This window comes from Coturnix japonica, chromosome 6 (assembly GCF_054131305.1).
Source record: "Coturnix japonica strain WE chromosome 6, WE-NBRP24, whole genome shotgun sequence".
In the NCBI taxonomy this organism is placed as follows: Eukaryota; Metazoa; Chordata; class Aves; order Galliformes; family Phasianidae; genus Coturnix; species Coturnix japonica.
The window spans coordinates 34,711,904-34,739,377 of NC_140668.1; the positions used below are offsets into that span (position 1 = coordinate 34,711,904).

At 39.2% G+C, this 27,474-nt stretch overlaps 1 protein-coding gene and 1 long non-coding RNA gene across 11 annotated transcripts in view; one reads left to right on the top strand and one right to left on the bottom strand.

Annotated features, from left to right (window-relative positions):
• Positions 1 to 13,784, top strand: part of LOC107319412 (uncharacterized) — a 173,401-nt gene extending 159,617 nt beyond the window's left edge. The window contains exons 4-5 of the long non-coding RNA XR_001557807.3: positions 1,930 to 2,100; positions 13,290 to 13,784. This is a non-coding gene — a long non-coding RNA (uncharacterized LOC107319412). The remainder of the gene's footprint in view (positions 1 to 1,929; positions 2,101 to 13,289) is intronic.
• The window catches only part of ADAMTS18 (ADAM metallopeptidase with thrombospondin type 1 motif 18), a 66,654-nt gene extending 40,725 nt beyond the window's left edge, over positions 1 to 25,929 (bottom strand). For 3 of the 10 annotated variants that reach the window (XM_015874171.3, XM_015874172.3, XM_085551843.1), the window contains exons 1-3: positions 25,566 to 25,929; positions 25,325 to 25,409; positions 23,172 to 23,488 (exon numbers count right to left, since the gene is read on the bottom strand). Coding sequence is in view for 5 of the 10 variants with exons in the window: in XM_015874172.3 (XP_015729658.2) it covers positions 23,172 to 23,488; positions 25,325 to 25,409; positions 25,566 to 25,667 (504 nt within the window). In the remaining 5 variants the exon portion in view is untranslated. Of the gene's footprint in view, positions 1 to 15,619; positions 15,753 to 23,171; positions 23,489 to 25,324; positions 25,410 to 25,514 lie in introns of all 10 variants that reach the window. The other 7 variants (XM_015874170.3, XM_085551844.1, XM_085551846.1 and 4 more) reach the window with 6 other exon arrangements.
• Between the last annotated feature and the right edge of the window lie 1,545 nt (positions 25,930 to 27,474).

The window sequence follows — 27,474 nt, forward strand, 5'->3', positions numbered from 1 at the left end:
GCACAGCAGTGCAAAAATAAAGCATCTAAAAATTATACCATCATTCTGTGAGCAACTCCCAACAATTTAATCAACATAAAGCAGTTTTCAATATTTGCTCATTAAAAACAAAAACAAAAGAAAACAAAACACCTGATCAGTGAAATCAAGTAAAATCAAGTCGTTTATCGTTTTTCTTCTTGGAGCCTAAAAGACAGAAGTATGGGAAATCTATGTTGTATTTTTCACATAGTGTCTACACATAAAAATCCACATGTGATGAAGTGTTTCCAGGATCAGGGCCAGAGAAATGTGGGTGGCACTGAGGAAGTATTTCCATGCAGCTCATTAATCAGTTATGATTTTATTTCATTTCTTGGTTTTGTAAAACATGTAGTAATAAACACTCCTTTTTACCAAGTCAAAACCCAAGAAGTTTCATCAGGTAGTTCTATTACATTACATATGTAATACTAGATACAGATTTTTGTTTTACACCAATGAAGCTCTACCACATGCCAACACTCTCCTGCCAAAAACTGACATCCCATGAGAACTACATATCACTAATGCTTCAGAAAAAATATGTGCAGACAAGCAAATGTCAATTACAAACCATCTTGCCCAACATCTCAAGTCCCAGCTCACAATTCCATCTCCTTTCTCAAGAGGCATTCTCTGAAGTGTGCACATTAGACAGGTATTGTCTGATTTCACTTCTGAAATCAATGCTTGTCTTTAGCCAAACTTCCCATATCCAGAATGCCAAGGATATCCAAAAGAGAACAAATTAATGCCTAATACAAGCCCTGTATTTTTAAAGGATTTTTGAAATTTTCTGCACTTTCAGAACTGTATCCCATGGGGGAAAATCAACAGAAAATGTAAAGCAAGTGAAAATGAGAAGTTACATGCAAAATCTTCACGTCTTTAACTGTCTCCTAAGTCAATACTAAAACTGAGTTCAAGTGTATTCCAGATAAAAAAATAATTCAGAGACATACAAGTTCTCCATAGACTATGTTCAGGTGCTATGCATTCTGCAAGGAAATTCACTTCTATTTTACCAACTCAATTGCATCTTCATCATGCTCCCTAGTATGGAGTCCTAATGATAGTACTCTTAAAAATCATATTGTGTTCTTCATTTTGACAACATAATTGATGCCATACTATTAATTGGGGTGGTCTGTTTGCCTCCTGAAAATTCATATGAAAATAAAAATAGATCATATTATGATTCACAATTTACCCCCTCTCCTTTCTTCAACACAAATTCATAATAATACATCTACATCTACTTGACATTCTAAATAAAGGCTAAAATTGCCTGTGTTGATAAAAGAGAGGCAATGCAGACAAGAATTTAGTTTGTCTGCTCAATGCAATAAGTCAGCATATTTCAAGTGTCAGTTCTCATTTGGTAATGGTAAAGTACTTTTCTGTAGGAAAGAAGACTAATATTTTAATCCTCGTGATGCCATTATACAATTTAAAAGTGGTTCGGAGATGCAGTCTTTATCTTCTGAAGTGTTCTGGTAACTGTGCAGTACTATTTTTTTTTCTTCCTGCTGGAAAACAGAAATGTAGTAAATCTGTTTTTTATTTCCTCATTTTAAAGGTTTCCACATCTGAAATTGTTCCTGTAGGATTCATTTTGTAAATGAATCAAACCATATGGAACAAAGGGTTTTCTGCATTTTCCTACAAGAAACCATCCTTGATGTACACCAACTTGTACCAAATGTAGCCCAAATGTAATTTCTGTACTTAACAACATAAAGGCAGATTAAGAACTGTGGGATGGAAAAAAAGAAAAAAGAGAGAAAAAAAAAAATAAAAAGCCAACTGAATTCTGTCCCCTATACTTCTTACATATTGCTGTACCACTTCATAGGCTGTAATCAACAGAGTGCCTTACAAACATATTCATCTTTTTTTTTCCAGCAGAAATGATCCTGAATCTCCCATAAGACTTATTTTTGGGGGCTTTACATCAGACGCATCCTTCAAATGGTAACAAATGGTCTTACTAAGTTGTCAAGAAGAAAGGAGATGTGCCATGCAGCAGTCTGGATGCTCAGTCACAGACCATTGTCCATTTCTTTCCATTTTTTCCAGGTATGTGATGGTTTCAATGAATCACATTAAAATAATCTCTTTGGTATTTCAAAAGCAATGCTGAGAATGCTGACCTGGCTTCTGACAGAGGCACTCCTTTGGATTGGTGCAAAGTGGGCAGCTGGGCAGTAACTGTCAGATACCTTTCCTGTAGGTTCTTGAATGCCTTAGGTAAAGTAAAATGGTCTATGACTATGGCCACACTGGCTGGAAACTATGCCAGCTGAGAAATACTGGAGCACAAAGGCATGATACTAGCACAGACTCATCTTTTCTAACTTCCCACTGCCAAGGAATTTCGGCTCCTTGAAGCAGACTGGGTTTTGGCTGGTCTGTACTCCTGTGCAGTGTCAGTGTACTTCAGAATTTTTACTACACATACATGAAATATCACTGTAGTCATTAATTAGATGCAGTACATTTCTCCACCTCAAGTAGCTCAGTAGATGAACAAATATTGTCAAAACTGTCATAGAAATTTTAAGTATCAGATTTTTATATTGCCAGCGTGGTTTTAAGAATACACGTGCTCTTCCTTGAATTAGAAGTCAGTGATAACTTTCCATTAACTTTGATGGGTTTGAGACCAAGCAAGAAGGGGAACAGATAGGTCCAGCCCCCTTTTTTTTCTTCAGATTCTCTGGACTTAGGCCACTGTGAGAGGAAGCAGTATGGCAAAATTTAACATTTTTAACAAGTCTAGACAACACAGCATGAAATTGACTGGGGACTCTCTCTCTCCCACTGTGGCTATCATTAGCAATAGCAGTGACTGTGAGAATATGGTGGGAAGGAAAACCCAAGAGACTGCTCAGTTGGAATCTACTATTCTCTTGTTCTTTCTTCATAATACACATTTGCTGTCCTTCTGCAAGGCATATTCCACACCACTGGAAGTAAACTGAAAGACATACAATAATCTGTGTAGATAGCATATAATTCAGAATCAATACACTGGAAGAACTTGCAGTTTTCAGAAAAGCTGAGAAAAGATGGGAAGGCAACATTCTTCTCACTCATTATGTGTTATGAAATGTTTGCTCAGCTTTGGGCTAAAGAAACTTTCAGACAAGAGTGCATCTGCATTAGATTCCTAAATAATGGGATTAACATCAAGTTAAGGCACTTGTTCCATTTTCTTGATGTAGTTCAAAAGAAAGACAAATATCAAAGAGAAGTTTAGAGATGGAAAATGATAAAATTTCAGCTTCATGTTATTTTAATATTGTTTTAGAATAAAAACTGAAGAATAAGGGAAATTCTTTGAGCCACTAAAATTTCAGCTTAGCTATTAGAAACTAGAATAATCTTCCATTGATCTCAAACTCACACAGAGCAGTTTTGATGGAAAAAGGCAGAACAATGTATGTTAGAGTCTGTTCTCTTCCTGCCTTTTAGTAGATCTGCAAGTGGTTGCTTCCATTTGTCTTCCTCTGTGTTCTCAGTCTTGGTGAACAGTGTTGAAGCTTACCAGCCAGTAAATCTAATTCATTTGGAGGTTTCAGCATCTCTAAGAACCAGACCCTCCGTAAGAAATGCAGTACTGTCAGTGAGGGATACACCATGTAGAGGAGCATTTTTAGAACTTCTACTTCTTTCCTGTATTTAAAAACAACAGCAACAACAACAAAAACCCTACATTCTGAGATACTAAGGAAACTCTTGCTCCCAACCAGAAGATTCTCATGGCTATCAGTTCTCTATTTGCATATAAGGCCCTTTTATTAGACGCTAATAACATTAAATGCAACAGCTAGGCTACACACATAATGAAGTAACAAGAGTTTCATAATTAAGATGAAAAATCCAAGTAATGAGGTAAGAAGCATGAAGAAATGAAATGGAAAATTAAAATTTGAATAAATGAACTGTGATGTCTTTGCTTATCAAAACTACTCAATTTTGACTGATGTAAAATTGAATTATGGTTCCTATGACCAGGAATTTCTCAACTAAACCAAGTGCTAAAAAAAATCTGCACAAACTATTTAAGCAATATCACTCATTTCCAGAATGCTCCATTCAGTGTTATGAGTACATAATAAAATTAAGTGTTAAAAAACACTCCGTCGTAACGGGTGGCCACTAAGACCATGGCCAAAGAAGTTAATGAATCCTATTCTGCTAGGTGGGTGTGCACGTAATCAAGATGAAAAATCTCTCAAAAAGGAAGAGTTAAATGTAGTTACACCCATTAAAATTGCTCCAGACATTCATGCAAAATTTTAAGAGATTTGACACAAGGCCAGTTGAAATTGGAATAAACCTTTACACAGACATCAGTGGACATTGATCCAAGACTTCTGTTGTGTTATTTTCCAACTGTCCAGCTCTCAGAAAACACGAATCATCCATTCAAACATCTTAACAAGAGTTACAGCACGTATCAGAGGCACAAAGTACAACTTTTACTTCCACTTAAATAAAAGTGTAAAAGAACTTTCTTGAAATAGACGGAATAAGAACAGATTACCTAAGAATGGTTTCTGGTTATTTAAAATTATTGGAGGTCCACAATCACAAGTTGTCTTTTATCTAGTATTCACATTATAGTATTTCTGGAACCGTCTAATGTCACAGTATCCTGGAGTCTTTTCTCATCCTTTTTGTAGTGAAAACTCATGAAATCATCTTACCTGCAGTTTTAATCAAAGCTAAAAATGCTTGTTTTCTCTCCTGAAGTGCTGCTAAGTTTCTGGTCATTTAGCATCACAAATGAAACATCTGAGACCTAACTCTGCCACCAACTGCTTCCCTTGCTGGAAGGAGAGACTGCCCTCATTCACATGTACAACCAGCGGCAATTCTCTGCAAGACCATTTCACATTGTGTAATAATGAGCATCTCTGAAACAGAAAGAGGATATGATGGAAATCCACAGATCATTAAGCTATTCACACAACTTAGAACTACCAGCCAACAGACATATATTGCCGCAGGGCCCAGAATTGCCTCCAAAACTGGGCAAACATCTGTTTTCAAAAACCAACATACTGTACTGAGTGCCAGAAAAAGGGAGAAGTCCCCCAGAACACTTGTACTTCTGCTCAAACTTCACCAGGATGGTGGAGGGATGAGTCCTTTCCCTCAGTTTTTATAGGTGGATAATGGTGGTCTTTCATGAAGTACAGAGATGATCTTCGTGTGTGAGATCCAATTCTACACACGGTCCAAGGCCGCTGGTGGTGAGCCAACCCTGACTAGAAGCAAAGTAGCTGCTGAGAAACTGGATTTATGAGCTCAAGCACAGCATAATGTTTATGCATCTACATGTTATTTGGGAACAGAGATGGTACTTGGCCAGCAGTTTGGAGTACAGCAACAGTCATTTCATATCCACGTCAAATGCATACACAGACCTGACAGTCCCCTATGTATATAGCAGCAGCCTGATACAAAATTCTCTCAAGACAGGGGAAAGTTGCCCATTGTTTATCATGGGTTTTGGGTCAAGCCTTGAAAAGGGGGTAGAGATACAGTTTTCTCACACATACCACAGAATTTTTGTTTCTATAAAGCAAAGATATTCAACCAACAAGTGCAGAAGGTTGTTCAAAGAAATCACACATCATGTAATCAGTACAAATAATTATTTATTTAGAGAATGTGTAATGGAAGTAGACTCGCCTCTTGGGATGGGTTAAATTGGTAGCCTGAAAAACACACAAGACTACAACCTTACTACAATGATAAGCCAAATTATTTCCAAGAATTATAGCCAGCAGTATTGTACATAGTGACCTGGAATTAGAGATACTTGATATCACTAACTGAGTTTTTGAGAGATGGGTAATTGAGTACCTCTCAGGTTAGGGTCAAAATGTCAGTGCTCTGGAAACTATAATAAAAATGAGCAAATTAAGATGTAAAATTGGGTAGAAAAAATACAAGCTACATATCAGGCAAAGCAGAATGAAGGAGTTGAATTGTAGCAAGTGTAGCAGAGGTGAAAGATATCTTTACCCTCGGGAAGCAGCATGAGCAAACAGCCAAACCAAAGGCAGTATATCATGGTAATTAGAGAAGTTGGTTCACTCTCTGCTATGACCTACAGCCCTCTGGGTTGTAGCTGTAATGGGGACAGCAGCAGCTAACAGAGCTAAGGCATATTTTGCCTCCGTATGTTGCTTCTGCTCCCCTCACAAGGGCATTTCACCCATGTGCCCATGTTGTTGAAGCACTGGGTGAATTAAAGAAGGTTCGGAGGTGCATCAACAGGGACACAATCCATGATTTTCCGTCAAAGAGTGAAAGGTCTAAGTACATTTACTACAGGCTGTTACATGACTGACTTTTAGAGTGCTAAACATCCAGGAGCTCCCGTTAAACAGAACACTGTCTCTGGACTGCAAGCATTTTCAGGGTGCATTTATACCAGTTTGGGAAATAAAATGTTCTGGGAAACTAGTGAGAATGGACTCTCATGAGGTTTCCAATAATATACAGGCATTATTGAAGTCAGAGATCCCATGAGTAAAACTTGGAGCATTTTCATTTTTGATCCTATCCCAAACCAGGCAGCACAAAGTCATGCGAACATACTAAACAAAAGAGAATTTAAATTAACTAAACTTTTCCCTAGCTTTTATATTTGCCAAACAAATTAATCCATTCTCCAGAAAAGTATCAAGTCTGTACAAGGGCAGTTTCTAATGATTATCCCAGTCAGGCAAATACAAATGTAATATTTTATTGGTCTCAGTCCTTGGCTAATGAGAATAACCTCAGCAGACCTCTCCTGATTTTCACCAGATTGCTATATCTGGCTCTGTACCACAGCAAATGTTTAGGTTAAGTTAATGGACTTTAAACATACTAAAATATTTTTATCATCAAAGAAGCATTAGAATCACTGGTTGCCCACTTCAACTTAAGAATTGTACAGAAGATCACATGTTTCTTTAGGTTGTAAATGAGTCATAGAATAACTCAGTTTGGTTTCTAACATACTGTAGATTTCTTGCAATGTAAAATGTTAGGAATTCTTAACAACATAGCATTTTATTATCTACGGATCTGACAAAAGGAAAGTAAGAAGTTGAAACTGCAATCTGAGATAGACATTAAAGACTCTGTATGGCTGCTCAAAAGAAGTGCCATGCAGAACATTCAGCAATTACTAAAACAAGGTAACAAAATTGAATGTCTTTAATTATTCCCAAATGAACAGAGACAATGTTATCTCTGAATAGTGCCTTTGTATTTATGCAGTTGACTGAACTTGTTTAAAACATCTTTTTGCAATCCTCTGTCAACATATGGCAAATAAGGAAATCCTCTTATTTTTTCCTCCATTGAAAGTAATTGAACCACTCACGTTGGTATTTAGATGTATTAAATTGGTATTTATTGCAAGTAATGAGATATTCTAGAACTAACACAAATTTGATCGCTTAGCCAAATTAAATACATGCTCTTAAGTACCTGAGTTTCCTCGTTTCTTATGTTAAAATAAAACAAGACAAACAGCAAAAAAACCCACATAAGCAGGCATCTTAGACAGAAGAAAAATACTAATGTAGACTACAGCATTATGACACCATGTTCAGACTGTTAAGATTTAAGTGCCAAAGGTTGCCAAGCAGCACTCAAGATCACTTCATTAACAGTTCCATCAGTGTGGGTACTGACTGAATTTTTGGCTTGTCATAATGTTTCTGGAAAGCAATTAGCTAAAACCAACAACTTGAATTAAGGTTTGGTGGCTGTACAAGCAGTTGGGTACTGCCTGTTTAAGCAAATCCCTGCAACTGTAAGATAAAATCTAGATGTTTTATTAGTTATGACAGTTCTGAAATCCAACACAAAGTAAACAGGAAACAGCAGGATTGTTTTATGAATACACTTATGTTTCACTTTTCCTAAAAAGAGGCAGCCCATATTTGTCATGTGCTGTCTCACAGTTGATTAGTTACTTACGGCACACCAAGAGTAATAAACAAACTGACTTCAGAAGATAGCTTAGGTAGTCTCCTAAACTAGCATGTAACAAAGGTCAATGCTGGATCAGGACTTATAGGAATCCTTTGCACGTGAGAGGAGCTCTACCTTTTAGAACTGAAGCATAGAGGCACAGACCTCCTTGTCCTCTTGCTCTGGGTGACAGCACAAAATAAAAGCACCATTCACGTTCTACACAAATCTCTGAAATGTGACTTCAAGATACCTTGATCATTAGCAAGAATTGTACTGCTCTAAAGACTAGGTGCAATGAACGTGCTCTGGAAAGATTCTCCTCCTTCATGTGCAGCTGATCAGTTTTATGTTGATGGGATTAATATGTATTAATATTCTAGGGAAACTGTATGGCTTCTGAATGAATCTTCTGATCCTGCAACTGTGATCAAGGCAAAAGCAGTAACATTATTTAAATAATAATGACACTGAAAAAGGACTGCCTAAAGAAAATATACAAGTGATGATGATAGATAAGTAAAACCAGTGCTTGGGAATTCTTTTCCATAGGTACTTAGCATTAACAGATGCTTGCTTGAGTGTTTCCGATCAACAACATTCCTTTCTATTGGACATGCAACTCCAAACACTACAAGTCATAAATCAGGCTTCACAGGAAACAATACTGTAAATTGTGAGATTTTAAAACATACTAAACAATTTTTTATTTATTTATTTATTTTTTTGTGTGAAAATTCAGCTTTTCCTGTGATGTTAGGATTTTAGCAGCTATTCCTTTCAGGAGAACTTTACGTATCCTGAGTGAGAGTGGCAGACAAGCCTGAAACACACCTTGTTGAAGTTGAAGCCAAGAGACACTGAACACACTCAGCACACTGCTAGATGACAGCAGACACTTCACTCTGCTCAATGACTTACACTGACAACACCAAAGATCCACAGGGAATGCTCTAGACAGTAACAGTTTGCTACCCATGCCTACTTTTCCCCAGTGAAGATCTTCCAGATAAAAGCTTTGGCCTGGCAGAGCTGATGCAAATGCATTTGAGGGGGCAGAAGATCTGAGCCTGTCTGACCCGGGATAATTTGCATTCAAACAAAATAAATCCAGTTCAATTCCCATAGCAATTTTATTTTGCTATGAATAGCTCAGGCAGCTCCAAAAGCAAGGAGCTCGGGTTACATCTGATTGCCAGCTGTATTGCTTACTAAGAAGTTAGGTCAGTGGTTCCCAACCTTTTAATTTTCCTTGTTGGAGTATACATTGCTATGGATTAGTTACATGAGAGAGTGGTCACAAGGAACTCTGTAGGGAATAAAGTATCAGCTTTGCTGATATTCCACATACACAGACATACATATGTTGAAATATCTACGTGGGAAGGAGAAAGGGAGTGGAATAAAAGAGCTTAGGCCATTGAGGGAATGGAAAACAAGAAGCAAAGATGGACCAAGGGTGAGAATGTCAAGCTGGCGCCTGTGTTATCTGGCTTCAGCTCCCAATTCTTCATCATACAGCTTCTCTGTTCCTTATTTCTCAGTTTTAAAGGCAGGACAGTATAATCTATACTGTAAATGCTCAAAAAAATTTCAAAGACTCGCATTTGACCAGTCAGATTATTATGTGTCCTTCACTATAGAAGCTCACGACCTTTCTCCTGCTGCAGCTCCAACCTTCAGGGTGCTACTCAGTAGTTTGATCACACAAACCCATAGTAGCTAGGTACTTGCCACTTAGCAGGACTCTGCACTGGTAAGTGAGTGCCCTGTCTGACGACACACCGCTCAAATACAGCTCTGAACACCATCTGTCTCTCATCACATCACTGGATAGACTTCTTTTTGAAGTTTTAAAGGGAGTGGGAGTTCATCTCTTTCTGCTGCTTGGGATGTTAGCTGGGCATGAGTGGTGGTGAGCGACTGCTTTTGCATCACTTGTTATACACATTTTTATATATGAAGTCATAACTATTATCCTTTTCCTTCTCTTTATCTTATTAAATAGTTTTATCTCAACCCACAAGTTCTACTTTGTTCTTTTCTGTTTTTCTTCCCCATCCCACTGGGAAAGGAGGAATGAGAAAACGAGTGTGTGGCACTTAGCCACCTGCCAGGTTAAATCACAACACATTTTCTTTCTAAGAAAAGACAGATCAGTAAAACTTTGAAGGCAGTTCATACTATTAACCTGAAATAGGACAGCAGCATCCCACCAAATTAAAATTAGGCCTCATGGTTTTCTCAGTTTGTTATAAGTATTATACAGTTATAAGTATTATACAGGACAACCCCATGTATAAGTCAGACACACAGTAAGCCATATTCTTAGTCTCCAGGTCTTAGTTTAGAATGGTCATTTGATTAAGAAGTGAGTTATTTGCTAAGCTAAATGTAGTAACTGCCATCTATAGTCCATATCATGAAATATGCCCACGTATTTCTGGGCACAGCTTACAACCTGCCTTCACGTTGTATTGTCAAGTATACTATGGGTCCAAAAATTTGATTCCTTAATTGTAGTCAAATGCAACAAGCTACCAGACAGTGGTGCCCACATATACTGCTTCATCCCTGTCTTGCTTCAGAACAGTGCACTCATTCACACTCCTCTCTCCCACAAATTACACTATTTTTTTTTATTGTAAGGGAACAGTGCACCAAGGTGAGCATGCCAACTCTTTTGCTGGTTTAACCAGTGAAATTAGAAGCAGAAAACCTGGGCCTCTTGCTGGAGATCCCTGCTCACCTGAAAACTTCCAACAGTAAGCAGGATTTTTCCCCCCTTCATTTCTGTGTCTGCTGCATTTGGCCTTGTTCTTATTTGTTGTAGCTAAAGACTTTACCTCCCTACTATTATCATCCCATTATAGCATTACAACATCCTATCTATTGATGGGGTAAGAATACAACACAAAAGTCTAAGCCAGTATTTGGGCTGCTAACATAATGTTTTGCAGGTATTCAGATCTGTATTCAGCTGAGCCTTACTGACTAGGTCTGCAGAACTATAATGGTTATGAAAGGTTACACTGACTTTTCTATAAGCCTATGAATTATGTGATGCTTCAGTTGAGATGAGTGTTTAAAAAAAAGTATAAAAGGCTGCGTAGAAATATTTGTGTTAACTAACAAAATTAGCTTCATTATGTACCTCTGAGAATCAGAGTTAAGATCAGAGAACAAAAGAGTATGAGGAGGGGGAAATAAAAACTTTGTTTCTACAGGGACCTACAGAAACTGACTTAAAAAGAAAGGTCTTTGATTCCTGTCTCAGCAAGCACACAATTGTGATTTTTCAAGTAAGCGAGTAGCATTCATGAAAGTGTTTGTACAGTAGAGTGTTTTCAATGTACTACTTCCTATTATAGTTTGTGGAGCTCCAGAGATCAAAGTAACCTTCCGAGGATCTTTGAGACCTCAAGAAATAGGGAAAATAAAATAGTGAAGGAAAGGTGGTACTTGAAAGTAACTTTTCATTCTGTGAGATACTGTCTATGTTAAATTGGTCCATGAAACTTGGAAATCTATTGACACAGATGCTGCCACAATGGTAAGCACAATCGGCCCTCTAGCTAGAGCAAAAATGCAGGGAAGTCAAGAGAGATAAAATCATATGGAGTGTCTTGACAACTTAACATGTTTCAAAGTTATAAAAGGATGGCTTAAAAAAAAAAAAAAAGTCAACAGAAGATTTAGCAGGCAAAATTTCCTAGGCAGCCTGACCTTCTTTCTGCAATGAATCTACTGAACAGTAGGTTAAACAAAGGTCAGGTTAAATACAGGTTAAGAAAAAAGCTCGAAGAAGAGGAATGTGCTGTCAGGTTTACAGAGGCTTTGGGACATTGTGGAAGTGAGTGAGAGTTATAGACACTTCAGTCTCATATCTATCCTAGGGCTTGTGTGCACTCCCTGCTCCAGCCTGACACCACAGAACACAAGAGCCCCACTGAATGCTTGTGCAGGTGCTGATTTACCATTCTCACATTCTAACTTCTCAGCTGTATCCTGTCCCAAGCCTGTCTCTCGTATTAGCGTACCCCTGACTTGTCCCCAAAATCATCTGGCTGCTGAGTGGTCTCTTGAGCTTGCCCTGGCTGTGGGGTCTCTGCGCTGCCTGCCAAGATACCAGTGACAGGAAGGTAGCCAAGTGCTATTCATGACTACATGTTTTCCTACACAAGACTTGCGTTTCTAGGAATTAAAGTGCAATTTTCACACTTCTCAGTGTGAATTCACCTGGCTTAAGTGTTATGACTAAAGATAGGATTGTTCATGCAATCCATGTGGATCATTGGTCATTTACTCCACCTTTCCTACTTTCCAGGTGGTAACATAAACAGAGGAAAAGCCAGAAAGACCTCGTGTTGTGAAACATTTCCTCTCTTCACAGCATGTTACACTATACACCTCTCCCACGAAATAACACCAGCCGTGTTAATGTCCTATAGAAGTAAATTAGTCACAAATAGCACCACAGGGAACTATTTTGAATGTATACCATATAATCAGGAAATGCCCACCCTCCTTATCTGCCAGGGAACCAGGAAACCGAAAGCTTTGTAATTTTAAACTGCCCATCAGTTGCTATGAATCAATCACACATCTCACTTTGGAAAGCTAGTGTACATAAGGAATGCTGTTAAGATAAGAGAGGGCTGAAACTACACTCCCACTCTTGTTGAAATAGTTTCAGCCCAAGATTTCATGCTTGATGACTCCTGTCCTGGGCTCCTCTTTGTGCACCTCCACTGTGATCCACAAAAGGACTACAACAGGATACTGGACGTATTTTTTCAAACTATTTATGCTGTTATCAATCAATCCTAAATGTCACTCAATTTTTTTGCATTTGTAAATCAATTGTATAAGATACTTTATGAACTCACAATAAGGTCTTCCTTAAACATATACATAATGATTGGAGTAATGCAAGAACAGTATGTAACAGTCAGTTTTTGCAGCTACTTTACATCTAGCCACTTACTATAAAAACCAATTGGAGATGAATCTCTTCAACTCTCTCTTTAAAATGTGAGTCAGTTCCCTGGAAGAAACATGAAGGAGTTCATTTAAATAGCTAGAACATGGTATCGCTGTTTAATGGCAGAGAAAGCAACAGCTCTAAAAAGCACTGCCCTGTGCAACTTTATGTAAATAATAATATATTAATATCTTACTGAATTTCACTGTCTTTTGTAAAATCAAGATCACCAATTCGGTGCTTTTGTATAGATGTGTGTATGTATACATAAATTTCTTTTCTTATTGGCTAGTGAAATGCAGAGTCAGGCCCAGAAGGTGAAGTGCCACAGAGTCTAAATGCTACGTCTGACTTCATCAGGACTTGATCATGACTACAGCAGGTAAGCTCTTTCCACTTATTTACCTTTGAGTATGCTGCTGGTTTTCTGGGAAGCTGCTTGAATTCCTGCTTCATTTCACTTCTGGCTGTTACTAGTCTAAGTGGTCCATAAGAAAAAGATAAGGTCAGTCTGCAGATTGGTTTCTTTGCCTTCCAGGTAGGCCATTTTCCTCTATCTTCTGATTCACTGTAACCTGATTATACAGCTTGGTCTACTTACAAGATGTGTTTGGGGATTGCCAGTAGAAAATGACGTGCTTTGCTTTCTTTACAAACCAGCATTACCTTCCTTCTGAAAAATGTATTTCTAAACCAAACAGAAATTGTAATAATTTTACCAAAAAGGTACTGTGTGCCTCTTGATTCAAAGGCCAGGATGGAAGAAAAAGGAACCCTTTTAGGTCAAGTTCTGATCCAAATAGGTATAGAACATATTACTCATTATAAACTTTAAATGAAGCCCCTAAAACAGCAGGTATTTGCCAATGACAGTGGAAGATACCATGCTGTAGGGATCAGAGCTGTTCACTTCTGTCTCAGCTTGCAAAGTTTCCTTTTTCCTTCCCCTCTGCTGAGGTTTTAGCTGCTAGAGGCAAGAAAACAATATGATCATCAGTATGTGTTGTTGGAAATGCAAAATATATCTGTACAGCCTTCAGCATGAAGAATAGGCAGCAACCAGAGAAAGAAACTGGGGACTGGAGATACTGTTGTGGTAGGCTGATGTCTAGTGTTTTTACAGACAGTTATTGTAAACAATGTAATGTAGAATGATCCTCTGTCAGATGAAGTAGCAAAAAAGGGCAAAAGTGACAGAAGTGTTTTTCATCCATATTATAATCATTCACAGCTCCACAGGGGGCTGCAGAAAATTCAGGCTGGCCTTAGACTAAAGTTTGTACTTCAGTCTTTAATTTATACTTGCATCAACCAAAATAAATAGCACAATCTTCTGTTAAGTGTTAGCAGGAAATGAAACTGGGTAGCCACGTATTTAGAAAGGTTTAAACTTTCTACTCTCACAGCCATTATACCTACCCTATACCATTACCAGGTAATACTTTAATAACTAAATTTAGTGAAAATACTTCTTGAGGTTTAGTCTAGCCTGACTTCAAGAACTACTATTCTGATGAATTCTTTCTAAAGAGTATGACAGAAGACAAGCGTACTCATGATGATTGTTTTTAAACATAGAATCATAGAATGCTCAGTCTTCTCACTGAAGTGCACTGACTTGCAGAAAGAGACAGCAAATTTGCTTTTAGTTTTATTATTTGAAAAAATCTCATTGTGTTTTGGTGTTATGTAAATTTTATATCTCATGGCAAAGTAACTGTCAACCTGAAGAGTAATCCCTGTTTTGTTAGTTTGTGTACTCTGACACAGTTTATAGTATTGCATTCTTAAATTAGTTGGAAGCCACACTGTGCAGCAGAGTATAAAGACAGAAGTGAGAGCTCAAACCAGGTCAAGTGTATTTTGTACAGGTCCATTTAAAAAAAAAATAAAATCTCATTCTATTAATATTAATAAAGATGTTGAGACACAAAAGTCTTTCAATTAACATATTAGGCAGGCACAAGCTGTCAAGTGATCCCACTGTGAACAGCAAGAATCCAGTCCTCACAGCATAAAGCCATGAGTGTGCTGTGTACATAGTAGTGCGGCTAGAAATGCTAATTGCATAGAAGAGTGAAAAGGCAATGCCCTATTGTCTCCATAAGTAAACATCACTTTATTGCTTCAGCTTCCTCTTCTAATAAATGTGTGTATGCTGGATCTTGCTATTCCATTAAGAATAACTTCAAGACCTGTTATCTTTGTCCCCATACTTTTTTATTTTATTACTCGGTGGCAGGAACTAGCTGGAAGCTACATATAAGATTCAGGAAAATGATTTTTATCTGACTACAGAAGTTGTTTGTAGATTTCCCTGGCCTATGAACGTTGTAAGAAAGAAATTAACTTGAACGTTCCAGAAATTGCTTTGGACAACAATGGTTCCCACGGTACTAAGCTCCAACCATTAAGACTCATTCACTTGCATATGACCTGATTATTTGACATTTCTTCACCTCATTCTTAGTGACTTCCGAGCATGATAAACAATAAAAGGTTACTGATGTCAACCCATTATGAGACTCTAACACACATTAAAGCTCGTACTGAAGCCTAATACATTTGTAAATTGTGTTGATCTGCAAGGCATTATGATTTCAGGTTTCTGTAAATGTTTACCTCGAAGCTTTAGTCAGTGCTCTGCTGTCTGAACCAAAGTTCTGCTTCCATCAGCTATTCACATAGCTGGTCGAATCACTGTCAGAGCAAATCAATAGGAAATTCCTTTCACATACTGTAATTTATGGTAGACCTGCAGCAACAGAATTGGGATTAAAATGGGATAAGAAAAGGCAAGAAAGAACCAACATTTCTGCTCCCAGTGACGTGATCAAAAAGACAGAAGAAAACCTTGTTTGTAATACAACTGTACATTAAAGTTCAATTCAGATACCATTTAAGGGCTAGTCAGAGCCTTCCTAATGCAAAATGAGTGGGTTTTAGGAAGAAGATAATGAAGTCTGAGATTCAGTTGATAGAACCTTGCTGTAGGTTTAGCTCTCATTGCAGGTAGCCAAGTTTAACCGCTCTTCTGCTGTCTCACAGACAGAAGACCACTTAAATGTGTCTCATAGACCTAACAACTTCTGTGTGCGACTGGGAGTCAGGTTAGAGGAAAAACTAGTGACTAACAAAGCTGTTCAATTCAATGAGACTGTTGCCAGTTTATCATTGGGCATTGAGATTTCCAAAAAGAAGACAGGTATTTTCTAGAATCCTCATGGAGAATTATAAATCCATAAATGAAATCAGATGAAGCTCTGAAATTGTCTTATTGAACCAACTGGTAAACTGTTGGCATAGCAGCCAATTGCACAGCATGGCCCCAGCTTTTATTGTACCCCATCCAAGAACTGCAAATTTCAAATCACAGAAGGTGATAACAGACTTCAGGCCTCTGTCCTTCTCTCATAGCTGACACTACCAGGGATGAAGGTCAAGTTCCCATTTCAATGCAAGTGTGCAAATCACAAAGCTGTCATACTCAGGACATCGGTTTCACAGAGAGGCTAAGAGTAATCTTGGAGGAAAAAGAAGAGAACTTACAAATAATTTTGATGCTATTGTTTGTTCAAACTAAGTGGGCTGTACAGCACAGTCAGGGCACAATCAGGATACCCCTCTGCTTTCCACTGCCTCTGCTGCTGTGTGCTGTCTACAGAACTTTGGGAGTGGGCTGCTTGAGCTGGACTTGAACTACAGTCTCACAGACTGTTAATCATGTTTTGATTGAGTAAACAGCTTTAGATTCTGAGTCTGCAAACCTGGTATTTTCCTCAAACACTTTTTAAGTGGAGGAAGAAGGTAAAAGAAATAAAACCTCGTTTATTAGTAACAAAAAGCTGTTACTAGTTTTTAGAATCTGTCTTTAAATAGAGAGAGATTTTTTGCATGTTCAACAGTTCACTGCTGTGGAGAAAAGAATACGTTGCATCTCAGCAGCAGAAATGGTATGATCCAAACAAAAATAGTGGCACTTAAAATAAAAATCCTCATTTACATCAAAGACATCCTGTTATGAGGAGGTCAAGTCTGTGCAGACAGGTCATCCTCTCTTGACCCCCGTGGAGGCATTTGACTACTTGTTTCTCTCTAACAGACTCACTCTCTAAGGGAAACTGTGGGAACTAAGAGTTGTGGAAAGACTTTCCTACAGAAAGAAAAATGCTCATGTTTCAAGGACAGATGAAGTCTACTGATTCCTTTAGAAGTTACATCACTGCTTCTTAAAGCAGAAAGATAAACTGCCTATTTATCAGACAACTTTGTTTCTGGAACTGTTTTTAGAGTGCAAGCAGTGGTGTCCACTATAGGGTGGAGTTTGGTGTGAGATACACCGAAGAACAATTTCCATGCTCTTTCTGACAGTTAACAATAATGGAGCAGGCAAAAACAACTGAGCACACTAGCTCTTGTGGGCAGCCTTGAGACCTGTTGCATGCTTGCAACACTGTACTCAGGCAGATAGGGCCAACTGCTCTTAGACAGCGACATAGTATTTCCTCTGTGTGTCCAAGGGCTACAGGTTTGGTTTTTGTTTTGGTTTCTTTGTTTTACTATATAATCTGGGAAAAACAACCACTATTACCTGTCCTACCCAGTGTGGGCCAATTACTTGTCAAGCATTTAACTTCTTGAATTCAGTTTCAGACCCAAGAGGAATCAGTTGGCTCACAATGCCTGGAATGACATAATCCTTGTCTTGCAGAGGAGTTGAACATAAAGTTTATCAGACAGCTGTAGAAAAGGGTAATCAATAATAACCTTATCATCATGTAATTCAGTTCCTATCAGAGGTCAATAGAAGGCTGAAGCCAGAAGTGTTCTGTATTTCTCCAGTATAATTTAAAATATCTTGAAGAGTATGGCTTTTTCGCACTGTTACTTCAATTTCCTTGAAATAATTTTGCCCTTTTCCTCTTTATTGTGTTAAGGGAAGAATAATGGCACAGTGTCCATCAAAACAGTGGACTAAATGATGACCTTGTGAAACATAGTTTGAATTTTGTAAGGGATGGAGATATAATGGTGTGTGAGTATAAAGAAAGCCAATTAACATATGTTCCAATGCTGTTCATTTTGTTCTCATGTAACAGCAAAAATATGGAACTTGTATATTGACTTGTGGAAGGCCTAAAAATAGCATTGGGAAGGAGTCAAATTGTCATTTCTGTACTTGCTTTCTTTTCAAGGTCCTAATGGGCCAAATTTTGTCCTATTTTTACAGCTGTAGTTTTCTAAAGGACTCTCCTTGCAAACAGCAGTTGTTTTGTACTTTCACCAGCAGTCTGGCTCACTGATTTTGATGGGAGTTTGTCTGAAAAAGAATCTTGGGATTTGTCTCAACATACTTAATTGGACATCAAGTGTGAGCTCTAGGAATAAGAGACTGTTGTTAGCATGAACTTAAGTAATGCTAATACAGGGTGCAATTAAATGACTACAAAGAATGGGTACATGAGTTGCCTTGCCTGCCTGCCTCTTAGGTGGCCAGACTGCATTAAGAAGCTTTAATTTTGTGGCTTCTTTGATACTTTGAGCAAGTCCTGCCCTCAGACGTGCACACACAACTACCGTTGAATTAATACATCTCCTGTTTATCTCTCAGTAGTACATCTAACCCTTTCTCCAGTCGTAGACTTCTCTGACAGCTCAGTGAGTGTAACATGATTCATCCTTCCCTCCTCTTTCTCTTCCCTTGACTAGACACTAACAAACACAACAGAACTTGAGACAAGAGGCCCCTTATAATGAAAGATTCAATCACATCTTACCAAAAACAAAGGAGGGCACCAGCTAGTGCATGAAGCTGACTCCACTCTTCTAATTGCAGTACATAAATACAAGGGCCAAATGGCACATACTCTCTAGTATAAGCAGGGGCAGTCTGTCAGGTCTCCACACTGGTGTGCTTGTTTAGGGTTGAATTTGGCTTCAACAATAAAACTGTGTATTTTACAGGACTTGAATTGTTCCATTGAACTGATTATCCCTCTGACTGAGTAGACACGCATGTCTACTCGGCGGTGTAAAGCTAAGAGTATTCCTTTATGCTGTCTATATATTTTGTCTATGTGTTTGCCATATACTCTAATACCTGTCTCCTCCACCAAACAGCTGCAATGCTCCCACAGATGTTCCATAAAGCCAACTCATTCATTATGATCAGTATTTTCTATGTTTTGTGCTCTGGACTATGCTATAAACTTCCTTGACTCTTTCAGTGAGGTCTTGTTCACAAGGGAACATGACTTCAGTTTCTAAAAGTACATTTTAAAATTATTTTTAAGAATGTCTCAAGAACATAAACTGACTGCTGACAACTCTGCAGTTTCTTTGTATTCTGCCCAATTTACTGTGTAAAGTGAGTTGTTTCCAGTCACACAAGAGACAGAACAGAGACAAAAAGAGACAATCAAACCACAGAGAGTTGAGTAAAGCGTTTAGGGACAATGTCATCCTGAAGTGGGTTTAAAGATGATGAACCTGACACAAGTATCTGTTTTTAATAAAGTAGTGAGAATGTAATGCTTACAGAGATGGGCAAGGAGAATGCAGAAATCACCACGTTGAATACTTCCTGAATCTTTTTTTATCCGAACAGTGGCATACACCATCTCCTTCAGAAAACCCCTTCATAAAGTGCGTTCGGCATAGTCACCATTCCAGTTCTATAACTAAAGGCAATTGCAAGTAATTTTATATTACTGAACAATAGTGGGAATCATACATTTTACTTTGAATAAATAAGAATTAAGTCAGGAGGTCAGAGAAAAAAAAATATTTAAGTTTGGGCAGAATGAGAAGCTTGAATTGAAAATGAGATGAAGTGGCAGGACCAAACCAGCAGCCAGGATGTATACATTGGGATAGCATGAAAAATTGAAGGAAACTCCCAAAAGTCATGCTTGGCTACCATAAGAATTTTATTAAAAGCAATTATGAATATCAGTGGAGAAAGGAGTTGAAGATTTTACATGATTTTCTATTTGGGCCACATTATGATGATGCCAGAAGAACAAACTGCTTTTGTATTTACAAATGTAAATGAACTCACTGACCCAAAGTTAAAAGAGTTAAACAAACAGAAACAGCCCTGAGAGTAGGAATGTATTAGTGAAACAAATGAAAATGAAAAATAAAAATTATCATAGCTTCTTTAGAGGGAACAAATCTTCTCTACAGACAGACCATCATATATATATATACATAAGGTATATAAAGTACCTCTTTTGAGCATTCTTTATAAACTGAGTGAACCTATGCAATGTAGAACATGAGCCTGAATTTTACTAAATGTGACATGCTTTATTGCTAGGTAAGCATGATGCTGTTACTCAGTGTCTGATGGTGAAGCAGGCACGTAAAAGATCTAAACAAGATTCCTGCATACAAGTTAATTTCATTAAAAACAAAAACAAAAAAACAAAAAAAAACAAAAAAAAAACAAAAAACAAAAAAACAAAAAAACCATAACAGATGGTACAGCATATGCTGAATGAAGAAAAAAGGGCAGGAAAAAAAGGAATACCTAAATATTTGGATGACAAAAAGGCAAGAGATATTACTCAAAGTAAATGTGTATGCATTATCCTAAAATGCTAACTTAATTTACACCAGACAAAGAGCATGGACCAATGTTTGCCTCTTGACCCATCAAGAAAGTTATCTCAGTGGTTGGAAACTTGGTTTCCAATCAGCAATTCAGCATGAAAATGTGAGGCCTCAGTATCAACTACACTATCAAAATGTTAGATACACACATATCTTAATAGATGATACTGAAGCAACAAATTCTTGCTCCTTTCCAGTGTTAAGTTAAGGTCATCCTGTCTAACAAACCATTTCATATAGACTCTCTCAAAAGTCCACTCTGCAGGCAATGGAAGATAACAGACAACTGAATGACTGAATACTCTAGGTCATCCAAAAAATTAGATCAAAGAGTCCCTGTAGTCTATTGAAATGCAATTGCTTCCAAATCACATTGTGGTGTTCCAGGCCTGAAAGAATGGGTCACTGCAATTTTATTGTAGGGAAGCTATTGCTAATGAAAGGAACAATGGAAAGATTAGTGCTACCAACCATATAGAAGAAACACCACTTTCGGTTTAATTGCAGTGAACAAAGCAAATAGGAAAGAAGGGCAACCAAGTGACAAAAGTAGTTGGTGCAAAGAGGATATAGAAGCTATTCACAAGGTTCTCTTGGTCAGGGCACAGCGTCCAGACTTAACATATGATTACTGAATTTGGATCACAGTAAAAAGCGACGCGGTTGTCATTACAAACAGCTGACGACACACTTTTAAGGAAGTCCTGCAAACGGAAAGACTAAGAATTCTGTTGATAATTTTCCTGCTGGCCATCAGTTGCACAGAAATTAATAAAAGCATAGGGAGAAAGGAACAATTATACGTTGTGATACTGACTCTGCAGGAGATTATTAAAAGTTGTTTTAAACTCATAAATGAAGTAAAACAATTTAAGGTGAACTGTGTTAAATCTTGGAACTGATTAAGGAAGGAGACAGATTCTAATTGATGACAGCATAGATACTGAAAAGCTTCTGCCTTAATAAATTATTTGAAGCCACAATATTTATTCTCTTTTGATCGGTTTCTGGATCTTTTGTAAGTAAAGCTTACCAGTCATAACAACCTCTATGTCGAGACAGTGGTAAAAGATCCATTTCAGTCTCAGTTAAGATCACTACATTCTGTTCCTCTGTGACCCGAGGCAGACTTGAACCTTCCTTCTCCAGACAAGACACGACAAGCCCAGCTCCACTTAGCTCTTGATGCATGTTAGAAAATAAAATGTGACCAAACAGGGAGATCACCCAAAATCCAGCTGTTGCACAGAGGCAGAGCGCTTCCCTTAGAGGAAATGGCAAACACTGCAATAAGTTAAAACAGCTTTTGTCTAAATAAAAATGATAAAACCTGTTAGATTTGAAAGTTAAACTTCCACAGAAATTCCTAACTAAAGACATCTGATAATGACAGTTCAGTACTACAAACATAAAAACAAAAAATGAAATAGAATTCATTCCAGCTCCTGCCATCTGCTTCAAAGTCGCATTTTCAACTGTTCAAATGAACTGGAAAACACTAATTCATCTAACTGCAGTGACCAACAGGTAAGCAGAGCATTCAAAACATTACCAGACTACTTCAATCAATTATCAGTATTCAACAGCTCTTCCCAGTGAACCACCCTCTTCTCAAGTCACTGATTACTATTTCAAAAGAAACACTGGACGTCTGAAGTGCCCCTCTTTTGGTCTCACTATGCAGTTTAATAGCCCTCATGATCAAGTACCTTTGCAAAAGAGATCTCTAGAGGGTGGCCCAACATATCCTTTGGACCTCTGAACCATACAGCATAAAGATAGCTTCCTATATCCTAGCACTGTCGAATGTCACTGTTCTAATCTGCATCCATATGAAATTTGTGAAGTGCAAGATCTTTTGCCCTAAAGCTAACAATAACTATTCTGAATTACATCAGTAAAGACTCTTCTGAAGGGAAGCAGCACTATCAAATACATCTTGAAAAAAAAACAAAACAAAACAAAAAAAAAAAACCACCACCATTTGTGCTTAATAATAACTATTCATGAACTTGGACAACAGCCATCTATAGAAAATATGCAAGGACAGTATTTAACACATTCATAAGAGATCCACTCATCAAGACTTCTAAACTAAGGTAGGCTGGAACTGCCACAGGAAGCCGAAAACTGGTTTATAATGGCTGCTGAGTAAGGAAATTCACCCTTCCTTAAAGTAGTTGACAAAACTAGGTATATGTTTTTTTCTCATTAGCTTGTGGTTTGATTCTTTATTCACAGCAGTTCACAATAGCAGGAAGAACATTTATTTCAGAGGAAGCAAAACAGGTAGAAACTATCACCAACTATAACAAATGAAGACTTCTATGGGCTAGTTACTAGGCCTACCAGTCTTCTGCTCTGCTGTCCTTAAAGATACCTTCCTTAAAGGTGTGATACAATTCATTGTAACTATACCTCTTCTGTTAAATGCAATAGCAACCAGTGGTATTAAGAAAATCATCAAATGGCACATGGTACATAAAGATCTTTGCCAAAACAGCCACAGTTCCAAGTATCAAAACAGTTTGAGTATTGATTCGTTTGAAACACTTACCAAGCCTACACATGTAGATATTGCTACTGACGAGGTACTATCATTCCTTATAAATCCCTGGTAGAAACATTGCTCAATTTCATGTTCCTGAGAATTTGAGACTCCATCTTTCCCAAGTACCTGGACAATAAAACTGTTGCTTAAAATGGTTGAAGGCTTAAGTTCTAAGTGAAGCTCCTGTCCAAATGCTGAAAATTTGTAGTGCAAGGAACTCCTTGAACTGTGAGTTGATCTCTTTTTCCTAGTACTGTGCAAAACATTGTGTGAAATGAACGATCCACTGGAATCCACTTTGACAGGTGTCACAAAGACATAATCTGTAACGATAAAGTTAGCCATCAGCTTTAGCATCCAGCAAATAAGGTGTCATTCTAGCACAGTAAGCAGCAGGCTTTTGTTATGGTATGAAGAATTCCCCCATTCAGGGAATATCCTGAAAGCTCCACAGGCTATGTGTATATAGGCTTGGCTGCATGTATTCACCCTGTAAGTCACACAGCCTCTCAAACAGTGTTTGTTTCCTTTCTGCCCCACTGAGAGGTACAGACTAAGTAGCATAGCTGTGAACATTCCCACAATCACTCTTCTGAAGACATTTGTCATCACCAGCAGATCTGTAGATTTTCCCCTCCCCCTGTATTAATTGCTGTCAAATGTGAAGGCTGCTTTGGTTTGAGGGGTATTTTTTTTCTTCCCTAAGAATGCAGCAAATATTGTATCACTGTAGGAGAAAACCATGACTGGGACTTTGTAGAACTGTACCACTTGTTCAAATGGATTAAAGGATTAATTTATTAATGCCTTAACTGAGGGAGACCTCATCTCTTTGTAGTGACTTGATTAGACTGGGTTTCAAATTGTAACTGACCTTCAGAAGAAAGAGATTACATGCTACCTAATAACCTTTAGCCAGCCATTGCTAATTGCATGTCAAAGAAATTTATTGTTTTGGATAAAATACATGAAAAAAATTACAAAACTTAACTGAGATCTACTAGCAACAAACTATGAAAGGAAAAATCAGGGGCCCTGATTCAGCACGCTGCACAAGCAAGTGCCTAGCCTGAAGTCCATCACCACTGCTCTTGATTTGTCCATACAGGGACCCTGGAAGCAGGGTCTAAATTTTTGTCATGTGCTGAACTAGCACCTAATCCCAGTGCTGTAAGTATGCTGAATAAACTGCTTCCCAGTCCCACTGAACTGTTGGGTTGTACCTCTGTGCACCCTTAAAGATGCCTGTATATTTGACAGCTAGACAACCCACTCCTCTCACTAAACTGAAATGACACCATTGCAAAAGAAGAAAAAACCTTTCTTATCTTGTTAAAGGTGTTACAAAAACAATCAATCTCCTGGCCTGAGTTGATTTTATTGGGCGCACACTAAGCTGAACACATAAGCAGTGATAAGCTGTTTCTTCTTAGTGGAAACAATACATCAAGAGCTTTTACTTTCCTGGAGTAGTGTTAATCAGCCTCAGAACTCAGGAGGCTAAGCAGGCTAGTGGCCAAAAACTGCAAGCAGCTGCTGGAGTGAGGGAATCCCCTGGTGAACAGGCAATGGGTGCAAGAGGGTTTTCCTTCTGGCACCCTGGTATGGTTTTCCATTGTACTTTATTTCCGCTCTCATCCAATCAAAAGCACATACTGCACTTCAGCCTTCCCAAAGTCATCAGCATCTAAGTGCTAGTCTCTGCAGCCTGGGAACAAACAGCCCCTGGGCTCTCATTCACACAGCCTTTTCTCTCCAGGTTTGCTCTCCCTTAGCCTGCAGTGCTCTGCTTCTTCCGCTCTCCCACCCAAATCTTTTTACTACTTTTGTCTCCTTGCTTCCATAACAAACACATGAGGTTTTGATGTTGTGGCTGTGTACACATTCATCTTTCTAACTGCACATGTATATATGGATGTATTTAACATCTCATTTATTCATCCTCTTTGCCTGTAGACATCATTCCTTGTTGTCTTTGCACACAGGGCTGAACAAGTCAATCTCTGCCCAGAGTTAGCTGTTCTACAGCTATCTACTCGCTTTCACTTTATGCTCCCCAAACGCTTTAGCTTCTCCACTTTAAATGCTCATTTTACCAAGAAAAAAAAAGCGTCTACACAAATGTTCATATACATAGATACAGAAAGAGCGATACAAACCATGGTTTAATTCACTGCTACTGATGCTGTCACTGGTTAAACTTGCTGCATGAGACATGCAACAGAGGCAGCACAGCTGCAGGGTCTGCAAGAGAGAAAAAAAAGAGAGAGAGAGAGAAAAGGAGTATTGGGCGAGATTCACTTGACAAGGGAAGGCAGAAAGACAAGACATCAGAAACTGTGCAGTAACCTGCTATGCAAGTACACTAGGCGATTGCAAAAGAAAGTGCTCTCGACCTGCCTTTACAGCGTTTCCAAGCCACAGGAAGGTCAGGAACTGCATGGAGCTGCAGCTGAGAATCGCGGCAGGTAAAGTCCAGACGACCAACAGGAGACAGTCCATGTTCCGCCGTGCACCTGGCGTGCATTACCTGCTCCCCGAAGCGTGCGGCGGCCGAGCCCGGATCCCCCGCATGGTCACCTGGGCTCTGCCCCGCAGCAGCTCCGGCGGCCGCCTCGCAGCGCCGCGCCCCCGCCGTGCGCGACGGCGGAGCCCATGGAGCGGCACCCAGGTGAGCGCGCCCTCGCCGCCCGACGGCGCGCACGCTTTAAGCCTCCGCAGCCACCGCCGCCGCGGGGCAGCGCTGCCTCCGGCGCCGCGTCTCGGAGCGGTCGCCGCCCGGGGGGCGCCGCGGAGCGGAGCGGGCGGGACCAATAGGGAGGCGGCGGGGCCGAGCCGGGGCTGGAGCTGGGGATGGGGCTGAGACCGAGGCTGGGCTGGGGGGCGCGGGGGGGGGAGGCACCTGGGCGAGGGGGAGAAGGAGGCGGCTCCTCCAGCGTCCGGGAGAGAGGAAGGGCAGGACAGAAAGGAGAGCTGAAGTGCTGCACACCTGCATTCTCTCTGAATGGAGAGCTGAGACGCAGGGCTTCATCAAACAGACGAGTGGGTGATGATATAGGAGAAAACTGGGAAAAAAGGAGAAGAGTCCAGTGTAAGCCATCCAGCGTTCGAAGTGCCATTCAATCGGAGAGAATAAGCTGTTATTTTCTATTGTTTTCAGCAGAAATAATCAATCATAATCAAGGATTAGATTGTCTGTGGAGGAAACATGTTTGTGATAGCCAAGACCTGTTACTGAACATTGAACACTGAACACTGATGTCCGCAAGGGAGCTGGCTTCGTGTGGTGTCTTACAGGTACTGATCCAAAAGCAGCACCAGGCTTGACACATCCAGTCCACGCTTTTAAGTTACAGTTTCTTTTCTACCAAAAAAAAAAAAAAAAAAAAAAAAAAAAAAAAAAAAAAAAAAAGTCAGTAAAGGATGAAAGGTCTAAATAACCAGGAAGGAAACTTAAGTAGTGGAGTTAATGGGACAGACCCAGGTTGGCACACAATACAGAACTTGTTTCTGATGGTTTTGGCTGCAGGTAGAGAAGCGTCCCTCACCTGATGATCTCCCTTTTGTGCTGGACTGTTTTCCTGTGTGCATCTCAATGCAATCTCACTCAGAATCTCCCCTGTCCTGGTGTCACACCATGCAAACAGGCAGTGGCTGTGTCACCACCAGGTGCCTGGTGCTCCACTTGGCTCAGGATACAGCACAGCACGGGGCGGGGTGAACTGGGGGCCAGCTCCATCCACCTCCTTCCCCTGGGCTTCCTGGTGGCTGCTGTGGGGCAGTACCTCACACAGATCAGAAATGCTTTCCCTTCCAAAGCATTGCTGTCCCTAAACCTTAAAAAATGTCACGTGTGGAACTGCACCTTCACTTCTGTCTATTTCCCAGTGGTTTTACACTATCACCTTGCTGAATACATCATGATAAAGTTTCAAGATCTTTTTGTGACTGTGCAACTCTCACCTCTCACAGAGCGTATTCAAAAGGAATAGCTGGCTGCAAGTTTGTAATGGTCGCAAAACACATAAAATGTGCTCTGCATAAGAGATAATAGGAGAAAAGAATAAAACCACAGGAGCTATAATTTTATTATCAGCCCTCAACACGGTGAACAGGCAGACTTAACTGTTTTCAGTAGACTATCTGGCTGGGAAGACTGACATTTTCTTTGCTGGAAGGGGAAGGAAATACATACAGACCTATAGCAATCGCAAGAATGGTTTAAAAAAGAAACAACAAAACTTCCATCACAAACCTAGCACTCCCTAGAAGGGAGTCCTGCTCTTGATTTCTGTGGAGTTAAGGCTTC